The 18190-nt window shown below is 47.3% G+C and overlaps 1 protein-coding gene across 2 annotated transcripts in view; it reads right to left on the reverse strand.

Moving 5' to 3' along the window:
- Positions 1-18190, reverse strand: part of LOC112237099 (golgin subfamily A member 6-like protein 22) — a 123294-nt gene that overhangs the window by 1113 nt on the left and 103991 nt on the right. For both annotated transcript variants that reach the window (XM_042321042.1, XM_042321043.1), the window contains 4 exons: positions 6311-6458; positions 5167-5259; positions 2750-2812; positions 885-1333 (listed from right to left, as the gene is read on the reverse strand). In XM_042321042.1, coding sequence (XP_042176976.1) covers positions 995-1333; positions 2750-2812; positions 5167-5259; positions 6311-6458 — 643 coding nt within the window. In that variant the 3' untranslated portion in view covers positions 885-994. The remainder of the gene's footprint in view (positions 1-884; positions 1334-2749; positions 2813-5166; positions 5260-6310; positions 6459-18190) is intronic.

The following is an 18190-nucleotide window of genomic DNA, read 5'->3' on the forward strand; positions in this document are numbered from 1 at the left end:
ACAGACAGACAGACAGACAGACAGACACGGGAGTATGAGCAGACAGACAGACAGATAGACAGACAGACAGACAGGAGTATGAGCAGACAGACAGACAGACAGACAGACACACGGGAGTATGAGCAGACAGACAGACAGACACGGGAGTATGAGCAGACAGACAGACAGACACAGGAGTATGATCAGACAGAGAACCACAAGGTCAGTCTGAGGTTCAACACACATGCTTTCACAGATCGCGGTGCCTTCCAATGAGCACAGGCCTCACGCTGAAACAGAGGAACCTTATTTCCACATAGAAAATTCTGATTGTGAGAGGGTTATGGCTGAGTGATTTTCAGTTTACCTACAGGAGTTATTCCTAACAGTGGTAGTTAACTGAGTTATAATGTCCCTTTTATCACAAGAAACAATAAAAGGACAAGAAAGAAACACATCAGTAAAGAAAATATATATATCCTTTCTCCTCTCTGTGAGGCTAATTTCCACAGAGCCCATTAAGGAGCGTCATTAACCTGCCTGCTAAGCACAAAATGGTAATTAAAACCACGGGGGTCATATGCATTTTAACACGGCCATGCACTTGAAAGCGAGGAGTGGGAAACAAATCTAATTTCTTGTACATGTCTGCAGATTGCAGCCTAACGTGGAGCTCAGCTTAATTAGACCCCAGTGACCTGATGTGATGGAGCCTGACCGGGCTCTCACTACACACACACTGCAGCCACACCAACACTGCTCCCTCCCTCCGACCCCCACAGCTCCTAGAACCCTTCCACCTCCCCAGGCCTAGACTCCCTTCCACCTCTCCCCTCTTCTTCCTACCCGTCCCTCGACCCCCCCCACACCCTGCTCCCTGTACCTCCCCAGCCCCAGCCACTCACCTGTCCTGTAGGCCCTCCAGGCTGTGCTGCAGCTCCTGCCTCTGGGCCCCCAGACTGTGGGTCTTCTCCTCCTGTAGTCTCAGGCTTCTGATGGCCGTGTCCCTGGCCCTCTACACCTCCTCAAGCCCAGCCTCCCTCAGCCTCAGTCCCTCTGAGACAGCATGGTAGCGGCCCCTCCACTCCCACAGCTCGCTGTCCCACTGGGCACCCTTCTCCCACAGCTCCCTGTCCCGCTGGGCACCCTCCTCCCACAGCTCCCTGTCCTGCTGGGCACCCTCCTCCCACAGCTCCCTGTCCTGCTGGGCACTCTCCTCCCACAGCTCCCTGTCCCGCTGGGCACTCTCCTCCCACAGCTCCCTGTCCTGCTGGGCACTCTCCTCCCACAGCTCCCAACCCACCACGTCAGCCTGGCTCTGCAGCCACACAGCCTGCACATCGCTCTCCCTCACCTGCACACAGACACACAGTCCCAGTCAGTTATATCACCAAATAGACATCTTCAGTCATTCATATCAGTCAGAAGACATCTAGTAACACAACTCACACACACTCAGAACACACACGTTAACGGTCAAGGACATAGTACAGACACTCAGAACACACACGTTAACGGTCAAGGACATAGTACAGACACTCATGTAAACACGTCCGACGCTCGTCATCACAGTGACTGCTGTGGCACAGAGCAGACTGTCCCTCCTGTCACAGCTAGTTCCCAGGATGTTAAAACAACACATCTATAACAGCCCTAGTGAGTTTCCACTAAAACCCACTTAAAGAGCAGGACTATTCTTTATGAACTGACAAACTCACACAGTAACAGGATCAGCACATAAAAGTCCATGCGAATGAAACAAACGAGTGTTAGCAGGGTGTGAATAAACACTGTGGCGCGCACCTCTACAGACCCTTCTATCAATCAACCTGTCTACACTTTGTTTTGAGAGTAATCTTGTCCAACCACCAGAGAAGCACTCAGCAGTTAGTGGAGCTTGGCTGTGCTTTGAAGGCCGTGGTTTATTGCGGTCCCAGAGCACAGTGAGGCCGCACTGTAAAAACACGCAGGCCCAGCGCTCGACACTCGTCCGGGGTTACTCACCTCACACAGGGATCTAGCGCAGACCTGCAGACCACCTAAAACGGGCGACGGGCGTCTGACCCTTTTCTATTTCTCTCTTGTTCCCTCTCTCCCTCTACAGATTATCACTCCTTCTGTCCCAGGTCTTCCCTCTGCTCTGTCCCAGGTCTTCCCTCTGCTCTGTCCCAGGTCTTCCCTCTGCTCTGTCCCAGGTCTTCCCTCTGCTCTGTCCCAGGTCTTCCCTCTGCTCTGTTCCAGGTCTTCCCTCTGCTCTGTCCCAGGTCATCCCTCTGCTCGGTCCCAGGTCTTCCCTCTGCTCTGTCCCAGGTCTTCCCTCTGCTCTGTCCCAGGTCTTCCCTCTGCTCTGTCCCAGGTCTTCCCTCTGCTCTGTCCCACTTTCACTCACTACCGCCCTGTGGCTCTATTGACTGGGACAGGTGCCTGTCTGAGCCCTCATTAGTGTGGGCTGCCAAGGCCATGCCCAGTAGACATGTGCATACACGCAGACACACACACACCACACCAATCCCCGGGAACGCTCTTGACCCACTCTTATGGCCTTTAAGGGCCGACCAAAAGCCTCATTACACGTCGGCTCCCACTGCTTAAGAGGCGAATGTGAAGTTGAAGGGTTGAAAGCAGGCGTTAGAAGATGCCCACTCTGTGTCAGTCAGTCAGGAACCTCACAACACAGCAGCGTGAGAGGAGAGGCCTTGTTAAGCAGCATTGTGTGTCATCCTGTTCGGGGGAAGCACAAAGGTGTCAGCCAGAGCCCAGAGCCACAGACCTTGTCCTTGAGCTGATGCTGCTCGTCTCTCAGCCTCTTCAGCTCCTCTTCTCTACCACAAAGCTGAGGAGAAACACACACAACATGTTAAGTACATAGAGTGGGAGGTTACACAGAAGGGCTGTTATAACAAGCACATTATTAAAGGCCCAATGCAGCCAATTTATATCAATATCAAATCAGCTCTGAGTAACAATTAAGTACCTTACTGTAATAGTTTTACATTAAAATGATCAAAAAGAAACAAAAATAGCTTTTTACCCAAAAACTATTTCTCAAGCAATAATTTTGCTAGGACTGTCTGGGAGTGGTCTGAGTGGGGAGGGGGGAACTGAAAACTAGCTGTTATTGGCAGAGAGGTTTGGAACTCCTTGTTATTGACCTATTAACTAATTTACCACCTGGTGATGTCACCAAGAAAGCCAAAACTCCACCCATGCAAAACCTGCAGATTAGAAGGTATTGTGTAGATTGTATTTCCAACCAGAATTAGGAAATAACAATGATCACATTTACAGACTTTTTCACACATTTACAGTGCTAATTTCATCAGCTGTTGCACAATATGAAACAAAAAACTGAATTTTGACTGTACTGGGACTTTAATAGCATTCACATTCTCAATAGTGCTAAGTCTCCTGGCATTCAACAACAGGTCTAGGCCAGTCCTACTGAGTGGTTGTTCCCCTTACCCCCCTCTCTCTCCTCAATAGACCTGGAGTGAAAAGCATCTGAAACCTTAATAAAACAAAGTGCCTCTCCTTTCTTTCTTTGACCTCTTCAGGAATACCTCTTTAAATATTTAAATATTAAGAGAGAACAGCAAAAACTTACGGCAGGAGTAGAAAGTGCTGAAATATTGAAGGGGTGCTGTGGCTGGGCAGTTTGGGAGTGGTAATGCAGGGAACGAAGGAGGGCAGGGGCGAGGCATTGCGGGGGCGAGGAAGGCTGGGAACGAGGGAGGGCAGGGGCTAGAGGGGCCCGTGGGCGAGGGAGGGCGGGAACGAGGGATGGCGGGGGCGAGCGAGGGCGTGGTGAAGGATGGCAGGGGCGAGGGTGTGTGCAGGAGAAGAGTGGGAAGCGACAGCGATAGACCTGACTACCGGGACGGGAGAGGCTGACGCAGGTACCTCAGACCCCTGGGGCCCCGGGCTTTATTAACAGTGGCCCCTGGCAGGGAGGTGACATTCAGCTGTACTGGAACTCTGGCAGTTAGGGAAATGAAGCCGTACTGAGTGGAGGCCTTAGAGAGCGCTTTACGGTAAACAGCAGATATAGAGCAAGGAAAGACTTGCCTGATGGAAATGAAGCCGTACTGAGTGGAGGCCTTAGAGAGCGCTTTACGGTAAACAGCAGATATAGAGCAAGGAAAGACTTGCCTGATGGAAATGAAGCACTGAGGGAAAGACTTGCAGCAGATATAGAGCAAGGAAAGACTGGAAAATGAAGCCGTACTGAGTGGAGGCCTTAGAGAGCGCTTTACGGTAAACAGCAGATATTAGAGCAAGGAAAGACTTGCCTGATGGAAATGAAGCCGTACTGAGTGGAGGCCTTAGAGAGCGCTTTACGGTAAACAGCAGATATAGAGCAAGGAAAGACTTGCCTGATGGAAATGAAGCCGTACTGAGTGGAGGCCTTAGAGAGCGCTTTACGGTAAACAGCAGATATAGAGCAAGGAAAGACTTGCCTGATGGAAATGAAATCTTCAGAAACTTCTTAAGTGATAGTTCAATCTGAGTGTCAATCTTGAGAGTCGGAGGGCAGAGAATGGCACATGAACCCAGTCTGGGTGGGATTGCTCTTATAGAGGTGACCTTTCTTCTTTCAGATCCAAGGAGGATGACATCACTCTTGACCTCTTCTCTCGCAACACAAATACCCTGTATCTGAATGCAACATTCCTGCCCCAAGGACACAAATAGGTAATGTTTTCTCCCTGCACTTGGGATGAAAAGAGCTTTAACTCACGCCTTGAAGGTAGCACAGTTGAGCCTCATCTTAAAGCAGACGTCTTTTTTCCCCTCAATAGCTCAGGGTCGGCAGTGTCAAGGCACATAGCCCCACAGCAGTTGCAGTCTTTTGTGGAACCTCTCTTTGAGCTCAGTGAAAGGAAGGGATGTGCAGTCCAGTCAGGCAGTATAAAGAATCACAACTTATTGAGCAGTTGAAGGTACTTGAAGGTACACACATGTTTATATGAGTGGGGTTACTGTTCATTGAGCAAAGGAAGGTTGTTATAGACAGCGTGTATGTTTTTCAAGATTTATGTTTTAATGTCACATGCACAAGTACAGTGAAATGCCTTTCTTGTAAGCTCTGTGTGTGTGTGTGTGTGTGTGTGTGTGTGTGTGTGTGTGTGTGTGTGTGTGTGTGTGTGTGTGTGACTGATGCTGTCAATAGACAAAGCACTCAATTACCTTTTTTCGCATCTCCTGTCTCCCATTCTTCAGTCTGTCCACCTCCCTCTGCAGCTCACCAAACAGCTCTTCCTTCTGCTGCTGTGCCTGCCTCTGCTCAATACACACAAATGCCCACACACACACGCACACACCCGGAGGGCAGAGGTGAGGCACACATGGGAGAGGGAAGTGTCTGTTTTTAAAGGTGTCAGCGGATATCTTTGCATTATGCATATCACACCTCTGAAATGATCCATTAGCAGGTTAGAGTGTGAGAGCTGCTAAATCAGCTGACAGGACACTACGCCAGCACAGACAATATCCTCTACTTTCACTGCCAAATGAGAGGGAGTGTTTGATGAGAGAGGGTCGCTGAGCCAGAGAGGAGCACTTTCTCCGGGCCTCTGTCCCTGTAGGACCAGGCCCCCTCTGCTGTCCCCAGAGAAAGAATGACAAGCGAGGGAAACAACACAGACAGACACAGAGAGAGAGAGAGAGAGAGAGAGAGAGAGAGAGAGAGAGAGAGAGAGAGAGAGAAAGAGAGGACATGGGAGAGAAAGAGAACATTCAGCCTCTCCTCAACACCCCCTTGCACATCCAGACACTGATTTATAATTTTAATATCTCTAATTTCCACAGCAGCGGCCGCTTTCCAAATGTCATTTTCCAATTTATGTCAAACCGTGTGACCATTTTTCTTAATACGGCTTATGACAAGCCTGGTCGCCAGGCGGATATGCAATTCAGATTGAGTGTTTTACAGGCGCGGGAGCCATCAGGCTGGGGTGTTTGTGTGTTTATCTTTATCAGTGCCCGTTCAATATTTTTGAGGGGGGAGACCGAGAGCGCCATACACAAGGGAAAATGTGGTTTTACGGGGAGGAAATGGCTGCAGGGAACAAAATAATAATTCTGTCATAAATCGAATAATTACAGTTACCATAATAAGAATTATGATGGCGGTAATGATAATGTATTAAAATAGGTATTAACACTAAGAGCCTGAAATGGAACGTGGGATGGCTTCACGTCATTATACTAATATTTATGTTAATTAAAACAGGGCCTCCCCTTTTATGTACCACTATATCTCAGTGCTAATCGTCTGAGTGGAACACAATGGGGATCGCTGCGGAGGGGCAGGATGCAGTTCGGGGCTCACCCTGAGGATGGCGCTGTGGAGCTCCTCTCTGGCAAGGCCCGGCTGGCCCTGCAGGGCAGATGTCTCTCTCTCCCACTCCATTTCCCGTTCGATGTAGCTCAGCCAATGACCTCTGGAGCCTCTGCACCTCAGCACTCCTGTCCTGCAGCTAGAGGACATAGAAAGAAGAATAATGTCAATCACACACACACACACACACACACACACACACACACACACACACACACACACACACACACACACACACACACACACACACACACACACACACACACACACACACACACACACACACACACACACACTGTACAGACAACTTTTGCTCGTGGGAGGTAAGGTATGGTCACACATCCTGGTCGAAACCACAACCAACAGCATCCTGCTAAACTAAAGGCTTGACAACAAGCAGCTCATCAGACTAGAGAACATCATCAGACTAGAGAACATGTTGGGTAGTTCCTCACAAGACTCTTCATTTGGCTATAAAACTCCATACGATCCATATGATTGAGAGGTCTGGATGTTGGCGCTGAGGTCCAGCTCTCTCTGTGGGTGTTGGATGGCTCTGTGATGTAGCTGTGACTCTCCATTCAACTGGCTGCTGACAGGCCTGAGAGAGAGCCGGGCAGGCTGGCCTACGGCAGGTCCTAATAGCCCATAATGATCACTGGGAACTTATTCAACGAGGAATTCATTCCTGGCTGGGGCCTGTGTGTGTGGCTGGCCTGTTTATGGTTGTACATTACGGTGCGGTCTGGTATGACATAGCGAGCCTCGCCCTGCTGCTCCTCCCTCTGCCAACCACCTATCGTCTCGCCAGCGCATGTTCCCCACCCTCAAAAAATGGGTAGAAATAACAGGAACAAGTTGTCGGAAATGAAATTTCAATTCATCCAGTCCCTTTATACACTGGTGCGGGTAGCCTGCCGTCGAGAGGGAGGGATCAATAGTGTTTAGACAGCAGAGCAGATTTCCTAAGCGCCGGATCAATAGGAAAGAGAGAGGGGAAAAAACCCGGCTTTTCTTTGGGTGTTGTAGTAAATACGAACAAATCAGTGGCCTTAGGCTAAATGGATTGACCAGCTGTTTCCAAGTTCTGTGCTGTAAATAAAGATCTATTCTGAAGTCTCTGACGGAGGCCCAAAGGGGAGAGTGCCACCAACAGCACTAGGCTGCCTCAGACACACACCTGACAGTACAAGGGGAACAGGGGACATAGGGATAGTGGGGGAGCTATAGAGAGGCTTCAAAGCCAGGGGGCCTGAAGCAACTAGGACTAATAAAATGCTGCTAGAAGAGCTACCCTCCGTAGGACAGGTGAAACAAAAGGGTTCCCAGAGCTAATCAGACGGGCCAGTGAAATCATGGAGGGCGATATATTTTGATGATCTGTATTTTAGTACGTCTGTGACCTTATCTACTGAAAACTCTGAAAATGCCACAACAAAGAGATGGATGTTTTTCTTCTTTTCGTAAGAGATGAATCCGATAAACAAACTTGATTCACGATAGGTCACAGAAGATGACTTTTTGGCTAACTTAAAAATAGTCATTAGGTGAACCGGAGTCAGTCGTTTGACATCGTGGAGTGTGGCAGGTCAGATATGTCAGCCAGAGTACTGGGCTAATCAGAGTCGAGCATCCTGACAGGATGACTGATCACATGGTGTGTTCCCCTCACCTCTAGACTTATTAAAGAAAAACACCACCGGGCACATTACCCTAGACCCACACCACTCATTGGTCAACCACCCTGGAAAATGTGAAATTCATCAGCAAGACCTCAGCCCAAACAAAACACACATTGGACGACCAAACAAGAAAATAACCCCTGGTCACTCCTGATTGCCTACAAACGCAGTGAAACGACACATTAAAAGAGAACGAGAGTGTGTAAGGAGGGCTGTTGACTCTAGCTGCAGGACGGGGGGGCTGAGGAATGATTGGCTTGGCTGTGCTTGGACACTAAGACAGGGGTTGACTAAACCCCCCTCATGGTCTTCTCCCTGGCAGGGGTGCTGCTGATGGAAGAGGGTTACAGCAACAGAGGCATACCGGTGCCTCTGTGCTGCTGGTCTGGTCCAGCGGTCCATCTGATACTGGAACACACACTCACTAAGTGATTTATAATTGCTCTCATTCTGCCACTCTGTCAGGGAGAATGCCGGTGACATGAAAGGACTCCGCTCTGCATCTCAGCTGACAGACAACCTGGAGTTTGGTGATGCTGTGGAGGCTGCAACACTCCAGACTAACTGATCCCAGACAGACACAAACCTCCAATTACACACTCATATCCACACTGGACGGATCTTTATCTCCAAACAAATAAAACAGTCATCATTTAGAAGCCATTTAACACAATAATCTATATGTTGAATGTGTACATTATATGCGTTGCTCAATATGTCTGGTGGGCTGTGTGTGTGTTTGTGTGTGAGTTCCAAAGCTCTCTCCTCTCTCTGCGGTAAAGGTCACTGTAGATTGGGCATTTAAAGCTTCTGGTGGCTGAGCCGAGGAACCTGCCCACGTTAGATCTCAACTCATTGCCTTCCCAGGCACATTACCTTAATGATGCTATTCCTCACACCTCCATCTCGGCAGGTGGGGAGATACAGAAATGAGAAAGGCAGTAAAGACATTCTAATGTCCTTCCCAGCCATTCAATTCCGTCTCTCTCTGCCTGCATCCACACAAAGGAGCAGTGAAGCAATACTCCTTGTTTTTCCCTCAACAACCAACCAAGCTATATATGTAGATACAAAAGCTGTATGCAGAAACTGCCATTAAACATTTATATTGCAGGTTTCCCGGTATCATTGCTCTATTTTTGTTCGGTAATAGGATTGTTTTTTAAAATATTAAAACTGTTGGTCTTGACAAATGGTAAAGCCGGCCTGTGAAAGCAGCTTATTCTGCTCCTTCCTGGCGCCTGATCAAAACCCATTTACTCCACCGGGGGGATTGAACGAGACGTCTGATCGTTAACCCCGTCTCACCCTCTGCCGAGGCCTCACCCATGGGGGAGATGTTTACTGCCTGTTGTGTCTGCTGTTCACCCCCAAGATGTCAGCCCAGTGCATCCTGTACACTGCACAGTCCCAGCTCCTTCTCATACGCCCCCGTTTAGTCTATGCTGTCTTTGATGCCACATGTCAAAAAGCGCGCCCCATCTTCTTCTCCCTCCGCCCTTCACCCATCCTCTCAGCGTTTAAGTGTTCATTATTTCCACAAGTGCTTTTCAATTTCCACTAGATGAAGCTCATTAAGTAGTGTATTTGTTAGCAGACATGCTGCCGTGTTCTGAGACGTACTGGGTGTTGTCTGCTGGGACAGGCTACATAAGTAAGAAGGGGTTACTGTGCTAAGCTAGGCAGGTAAAAGTCACAAAGCTTTAAATAGTACTGAATATCTCCTCATTCTCGAGAGAAAAGATCTTGAATGCTTTTTAAATATGTAATGGCAATTTAATTGCTGATGAAATCTAGGCATTTTCTCCATATTGTCCATATTGTCTATGAAAGCTCACCTCAGGGTTGAGCTGAGAAGGTTCTCAGAGAGTGGTCATTAACGTGGTCACGTCCCTAAAGACCATCTGATCCACACTGTGGCCTGTCTGTGTGAGCCGTTTCCCCTCTCTGTCTTTGAGGTATCCGGGGCGGAGGGGGAGACAGGGGCTGTTGAGAGTGTTTATGTTGCGGATCTGGACACAGGCTTCTAATGTGGAACACAGGACACTCCAGTATGCAGATGCCCCGGGCTATTCTCTGAGTGGTCTTTACTTTGAAAACACAGGTACCCTCCAGGGGGATGGGGTGGGGCTGCTGATGCAGGATGGGATGGGGGGCAAGAGCCCTGCTCAGAGCCCCATGCAACGCTCAGAATAATATATCCATACATCATCAGTCCGTGTCAGACTTTGATTCACGGCAGAGGACTTGCCGAAACCACTGTGGTATTAGCTTTAATAATGCAAGCTGGGGTTAGGCGCTTACTCTTTTCTGACAAATATGGGCAAATCAATTAATTCCACTGACATTCCCCCAAAGCACACATATAAATCCAACATGGACGCTTGCTTTCGTGTCTTTGTTTTATCAAGCAAAGCAAGCAAGAATAATTTCACATTTTTATGTTCTAATTCTAAAATACCCCGACAGGATAGGGCATTTGTTATCGTTACAAACACAGACTCATTTGAGTTACAAGATTTTGAAAGTAGATATTGACTTTAAAAATCTCAAATGAGGTCTGGAACACTTTGATGAGAAAATATGTTTTATATGCTAGTGCATTATGAGAATCATTCAAAGCAGCAGGACGTGATAATATGACACATATCGACCAAGTCCAGAATGCACTCAATGCACCTAACATAACAAGCACACTAATATACCCACCCCACTTTAATTATGCACATAGAACATATCCAACATCTTGTCAATAACCTCAGTAAACAAATGCTACCACAGCCAATTAAAGAAATGCATCATTCTTATTCACTTCAGTAGCTGGCTTTCACAGCTTTCTGGCTTTCACAGCTTTCTGGCTTTCACAGCTTGCTGTCAATTTCAAGCTATACAGTGAGAATGAGACCAGCTCGCTCTCTCTCTCAGGCCAATAATGAACACAGCACCGTGACAAAGGACATTACGTTTGCTGGTCTTATTGCTGGGCTAGCGAGACAGTCTTGTAGAACTGATTAAGCAGAGAGATGCTCACCAGAGAGGCGACATGGAGGAGAGGGTGACCCAATTAAAACAATGGAAATTCAGACTCCGCTGCCAGTCACACAGGCAATGAGCTAAAGCCCGTGAGACAAAAGGGAACAAGCTTTATCAGTCCCAAAAAGGCCTTGTCACTGCATTAATATTCTATCCTAATGAAACCTTTCTACATTTCTTCATCTCTCTACACTTGTCAGTCAGTCATTTGGCTCATAAATATTGTCTTATTATTATCATCATCGTAATTTCTTCCGTGATGCGCTGGATGGAAAATTCTGTGGCAATTATCGAAGTGACAGGTGAAATAGGAACACGCTGAAAAATAAATGAAGCGTTGCCATGACTACACGGCCGGCGAGAGGGAATCAGATGTGCGTGTGTGGGCGTGCGCGGTGGTCACGTGACCCAGCCAGCCTCGGCTGCACAGCGCTACATTGAAGCCCCGCAGACCAAAGGACACTTAACCTCAATAGCTGGCAGCAATCGGAGGCCCATTTATTAGCTATTTCTGTCCAAAGGTCAGTGGCTGTATGTCTGGGGCTGGGGCTCCAAGCAGGCAGGACGCTCTTCTCTCCCCAAAAACAGGCTCTGTGGGCTGGGCTGGCTAGAGTCAGGCATCGGGGCAGGCCGCTGTGCTGTGGCGTATTTACAGCCTTAAGGGATAATCTGCATTTAAAGCAGATTGACAGTGTTATAACACAGCTGGGCTGGGAATGCAGTAAATCAGACAATGTGGGCATGTGGAATGTATACGCTCATGAACAGACAAACACATATGTCTGCAGTACAGGACAGCCTGCTACAGTGATATGCAGTGAGTCAACAGGGTTGAGGAGGGCGAGATGTTGAATATGACAGAGACAGATTGAAGTGGCTTGTGAAAGAGCAAGGATGAGAGCCAGGTGCCTAAGGGTGCCGTTAGGAGTTGAATTTTTGATCAGGGTCAAGCCATATAATAAATGTATATGTTCCATTAACATGACAACCCCGTGGATGTCAATACCTTATGCACAGACCAGGCTTAATATTTGAGGATGTGTAAAATGGAATTGGAAACTGACTTGGATCAGATGTTAATTATGAGATACCTTGCACAAATATATCTAGATTGCGCCTCATGTGTTTTCCTGGAAAGAGGTGGCTGGTTGGTTCAAATTGGTTCAAACACATTGTAACTGGGTGACCCATAAAGCAGCTAAATGTCCATTTACAGTATGATCAGATGAAATAGAGGTGTTTTAGTGGGACGCTCCAAGGATAGAATCTACCTTTAGGATCTTAAACCATATTCTACAGATCTGAACACAGTACAGAAAATATACACCAATTCATAGTGAATACAGTGAAAGGTCACATAAACAATCTTCCATATAGACAAAGACTTTGTGGAGGAGTGTTTTTCTTCCAACCACAATTACCACTGATTAGCATTGACTTAAAAACGCAAAACAACAACATAACAAAACAATTCTGTCGATTCTGACGCCGGAGCGAATGGCGAGGCTTAAAATATACATATATATAATAAAAACAAAATTCAAACGAACGGGAGAAATGCTTTCATCCCACTGAAGCAATTATGGATCTAATCAGAGCTTTCTGCATGAAGGTACCGCTCTCCTATCTCGCTCCCATTTGCATCATAACACAGCGTGCAATATTAATTTCCGAGTTTACTGCTTATTGGAAGTGCAAAGTATGAAAAGCCATTAAGGGTTGCAAATGGGAAAGCTATTTGCTGTCACACGGATTCGGCTCTATTAAAAAGAAAAATCTTGTTAACTATTTGGAATTAGAGTCATTTGGCAAAAGGCATTCTGCCGCACTCCACTAAAATACGTAATTATGCTTCTCTTCTTTCTCTCCCCTATTCCTCTTTCATTTGCACAAGCGACGGAGGCAAGAACGGTGGATGGAGTTTGAGGGCATCAGGGGTGAGTAAGTGGAAGCAAAGGTAATTAAAGTTGGTGGCTATCTGTTTGGTTAATGCATGGAGCAGGCCAACAGAGACAGAGGTACTCACACACACACAGCCTGGGGGGTTGAAGGAGAGAGATGAGGAGAATCAGCCTTCTGTCTCTCTCTGTCTCTGGCAGGTCCCCAGGCTCTCATCTGGAACACATTTTACCCACTCCAACCCTGCTGTAGTCCAGCATACTAGCACCATCCAGCCCTGCTGTAGCCCAGCATACTAGCATCATCCAGCCCTGCTGTAGCCCAGCACACTAGCACCATCCAGCCCTGCTGTAGCCCAGCATACTAGCACCATCCAGCCCTGCTGTAGCCCAGCATACTAGCACAATCCAGCCCTGCTGTAGCCCAGCATACTAGCACCATCCAGCCCTGCTGTAGCCCAGCATACTAGCACCATCCAGCCCTGCTGTAACCCAGCATACTAGCACAATCCAGCCCTGCTGTAGTCCAGCATACTGGCACAATCCAGCCCTGCTGTAGCCCAGCATACTGGCACAATCCAGCCCTGCTGTAGTCCAGCATACTAGCACAATCCAGCCCTGCTGTAGTCCAGCATACTAGCACAATCCAGCCCTGCTGTAGTCCAGCATACTAGCACAATCCAGCCCTGCTGTAGTCCAGCATACTAGCACAATCCAGCCCTGCTGTAGTCCAGCATACTAGCACAATCCAGCCCTGCTGTAGTCCAGCATACTAGCACAATCCAGCCCTGCTGTAGTCCAGCATACTAGCACAATCCAGCATACTAGCACAATCCAGCCCTGCTGTAGTCCAGCATACTAGCACAATCCAGCCCTGCTGTAGTCCAGCATACTAGCACAATCCAGCTCTGCTGTAGTCCAGCATACTAGCACAATCCAGCCCTGCTGTAGGCCCTGCTGTAGCATACTAGCACAATCCAGCCCTGCTGTAGTCCAGCATACTAGCACAATCCAGCCCTGCTGTAGTCCAGCATACTAGCACAATCCAGCCCTGCTGTAGTCTAGCATACTAGCACAATCCAGCCCTGCTGTAGCCCAGCATACTAGCACAATCCAGCCCTGCTGTAGTCCAGCATACTAGCACAATCCAGCCCTGCTGTAGCCCAGCATTGCCATAACACCTTTTTTTGCACTATTGGTTAGAGCCTGTAAGTAAGCATTTCACTGTCTACTACACCTGTTGTATTCTGCGCACGTGACAAATAAACTTTGATTTGATTTGATAGTAGCACCATCCAGCCCTGTAACCCAGTCCACAGTAAAACACTCCAGACTAGCGATCCCAACACAAGAACTAAACAAGTGTGCTTGTTCTGGCCCAAATCAAGGAGTGTATGTTTATTTTCCAAAGACACAACACAAATCCCAACCTGTCCTTTCCCTGGCCAATGCTTATTGATTATAGGTATCTAAGGATACAGATTAACAGCTGGAACCACCCTAGTGTCATACTCCCTAACCTCTAGACCTCTGTTCATGGACCACCCTATCCTAACCCAGCCCTGCTACTCTTGGCTCGCTCCAATAGAAAGAAAAAAAAAGGTATGGATTTATGGGTCCGCCAGGCTGGCCTGTGAGGTGTTTTATAGTGGGACCTGCAGGGCCTATTTAGGAGGCGTAGCACAGCAAAGCACGGCGTGCTCCGTCCTGACCACAGGTATTGATCTGCAGCGATGGCCTGGTTGCGGCCGCATGGCTAACTTAGAGCCCTGATCTCAGCCTCAGCCTGCCTGGCCGCGAGATGAAAACCAGGCCTCTGTGTGTAATGATGTGTGTATGAACAAAGTGAGTAGGCCACTGAGACAAAAAGGAGACGAAATTAAATCATTCTTTTTCGTCTTTCAGGATAGCCACTGCAGCCAACCATGCTTGGCCACTTGATGGGAGATCTTTTTTTTCAGAGGAGATGAATGGTAGGATCTGGAGGAGGTAAATGAGAGCATCCTGATGCAGAGAGATGTGTGGATGTCCCTAATGGGGCCCTGCTCTGACGAGCAGTGTGCTGCCTCTGTCTGTCTGGGAAGCTGGCAGACGGACGGACGTGGTTAGGGCGGAGGCTCAGCGCCTGCCCGCCTGCTCCCTACCAGGGCTCTCCGAGCGTCACGTTGGGCACGCTCCGCGCTAATTGTCGGAGGTCGACAGCGCATAACAAGTAGAGGAGGCATCGGCTTTCATTTGAGAGGAGAAGAAAGGGTGGAGAAAATGCATCTAATCATGTGAAGTGTTTTGCTGTCTGAGAGAGCTAGGGGCTCTCTCTCCCCTGGTGGACCATGCCCAGCATCACCAACCACCCACCTCCCAGCCCCTGGCCTGGCTAACAGCTCTGACCACACAGAGGTATGGATTACCCAGAACCTTACTGCTACGTTACTGTATCTTACTGCTCACACAGGACCAGAGCTAAATAAACAAGAGAGCAGTCTAGTGGAACAGGAGCCCCCACAGAAAACACATGGACACACAGTCATGAGGGGAAAGATAGGAGAAATGGTGATAGGAGAAACAGACAGACACATAGACACACAGACAGCAAGGCATACAGACAGAAAGACAAATGGACGCACAGACAACCACACAGACAGACACCAAGGCTGCAAATGAAACCGAGGTGGTGTGTGGAGAGGGGAGGTGGGAAGGAGGGGTGAAGGGGTGTGCCTGAAAGTGCCCTTGTCAGGCTGGACCCCCCCATCCCTACCTCTCCACCACCAGAGCACTGCTCCCTGAGCCAGGGTCATTGACACAGACCTCTGACATCATTAAGACGTTTCCAGGAAAATGTATTGAAAGACAGATTAAAATAAATTAAGAAAAATGTGTAGCAGAATGCCTACGCGCACTTCATAAATCATTGGGCCAGGCCAGGAGCCGGCTCCCCATGATTAACTGTAGACTATTTATTTTATCCTGACGGTATAAATTAGTATTCAGACACATAGATTATATTAGGGATATCTGCGATGCGGAACTGCTGCGGGATGTGCAGAATATTTTAAGGATACAAAGAGGAGTGGAGAGGGGGAGAGGGAAACGGAGAGAGGGAAAAGAGGGGGAAAGGAGGGATAGGGTTTTGAAAAGCAAACACTATTTAAATGCACACATACCAGGGAGATAGCATTTTACCCATGAAGCATCTGTTTATTCAAGCATTGACACTGAGAAAGGAGAAACAACTGAGTGAATGAAAAACAACAACCTCTGAACAGACTAGCAGCAGTATTATTTGAGACTATAAACGACTGCATAAATAGCATTAATTGCTCAAAATCCCCATTGTCCACTACAGTCTGCATATATTCCATGCATTGGAGATTAACGAAAAATGCACAGACACTAAATAGGCAATGATGTCCATGGAGTCGCTGAGGCACATAAATGACATGGCATGATCCAACATCAGCCATTCCTCTCTCCTCTCAATGCAATTCAATTTAAAGGCATTAATGGCATGGGAAACATATGTTTACATTGCCAAAGCAAGTGAAATAGCCACTACACTCACAAAAGTTCCAGAAGAATAAAGACATTTCAAATGTCATATTACAGTGGGGCAAAAAAGTATTTAGTCAGCCACTAATTGTGCAAGTTCTCCTCCCACTTAAAAAGATGAGAGAGGCCTGTATTTTTCATCATAGGTACACTTCAACTATGACAGACAAAATGAGAAAAAAAAATCCAGAAAATCACATTGTAGGATTTTGAATGAATTTATTTGCAAATTATGGTGGAAAATAAGTATTTGGTCACCTACAAACAAGCAAGATTTCTGGCTCTCACAGACCTTCTTTAAGAGGCTCCTCTGTCCTCCACTCGTTACCTGTATTAATGGCACCTGATTGAACTTGTTATCAGTATAAAAGACACTTGTCCACAACCTCAAACAGTCACACTCCAAACTCCACTATGGCCAAGACCAAAGAGCTGTCAAAGGACACCAGAAACAAAATTGTAGACCTGCACCAGGCTGGGAAGACTGAATCTGCAATAAGTAAGCAGCTTGGTTTGAAGAAATCAACTGTGGGAGCAATTATTAGGAAATGGAAGACATACAAGACCACTGATAATCTCCCTCGATCTGGGGCTCCACGCAAGATATCACCCCGTGGGGTCAAAATGATCACAAGAACGGTGAGCAAAAATCCCAGAACCACACGGGTGACCTAGTGAATGACCTGCAGAGAGCTGGGACCAAAGTAACAAAGCCTACCATCAGTAAAACACTACGCTGCCAGGGACTCAAATCCTGCAGTGCCAGACGTGTCCCCCTGCTTAAGCCAGTACATGTCCAGGCCCCTGAAGTTTGCTAGAGAGCATTTGGATGATCCAGAAGAAGATTGGGAGAATGTCATATTGTCAGATGAAACCAAAATAGTACTTTTTGGTAAAAACTCAACTCGTCGTGTTTGGAGGACAAAGAATGCTGAGTTGCATCCAAAGAACACCATACATGGGGGTGGAAACATCATGCTTTGGGGCTGTTTTTCTGCAAAGGGACCAGGACGACTGGAAAGAATGAATGGGGCCATGTATTGTGAGATTTTGAGTGAAAACCTCCTTCCATCAGCAAGGGCATTGAAAATGAAATGTGGCTGGGTCTTTCAGCATGACAATGATCCCAAACACACCGCCCGGGCAATGAAGGAGTGGCTTCGTAAGAAGCATTTCAAGGTCCTGGAGTGGCCTAGCCAGTCTCCAGATCTCAACCCCATAGAAAATCTTTGGAGGGAGTTGAAAGTCCATGTTGCCCAGCAACAGCCCCAAAACATCACTGCTCTAGAGGAGATCTGCATGGAGGAATGGGCCAAAATACCAGCAACAGTGTGTGAAAACCTTGTGAAGACTTACAGAAAACGTTTGACCTCTGTCATTGCCAACAAAGGGTATATAACAAAGTATTGGGATAAACTTTTGTTATTGACCAAATACTTATTTTCCACCATAATTTGCAAATAAATTCATTAAAAATCCTAAAATGTGATTTTTTTTCTCATTTTGTCTGTCATAGTTGAAGTGTACCTATGATGAAAATTACAGGCCTCTCTCATATTTTTAAGTGGGAGAACTTGCACAATTGGTGGCTGACTATACTTTTTTGCCCCACTGTATGTGCAAATAGTTAAAGTACAAAAGTGAAAATAAATGTGGGTTGTATTTACAATGGTGTTTGTTCTGCACTGGTTAGTCTTTTCTAGTGGCAACAG

This window comes from Oncorhynchus tshawytscha, linkage group LG04, assembly GCF_018296145.1.
Source record: "Oncorhynchus tshawytscha isolate Ot180627B linkage group LG04, Otsh_v2.0, whole genome shotgun sequence".
NCBI lineage: Eukaryota > Metazoa > Chordata > Actinopteri > Salmoniformes > Salmonidae > Oncorhynchus > Oncorhynchus tshawytscha.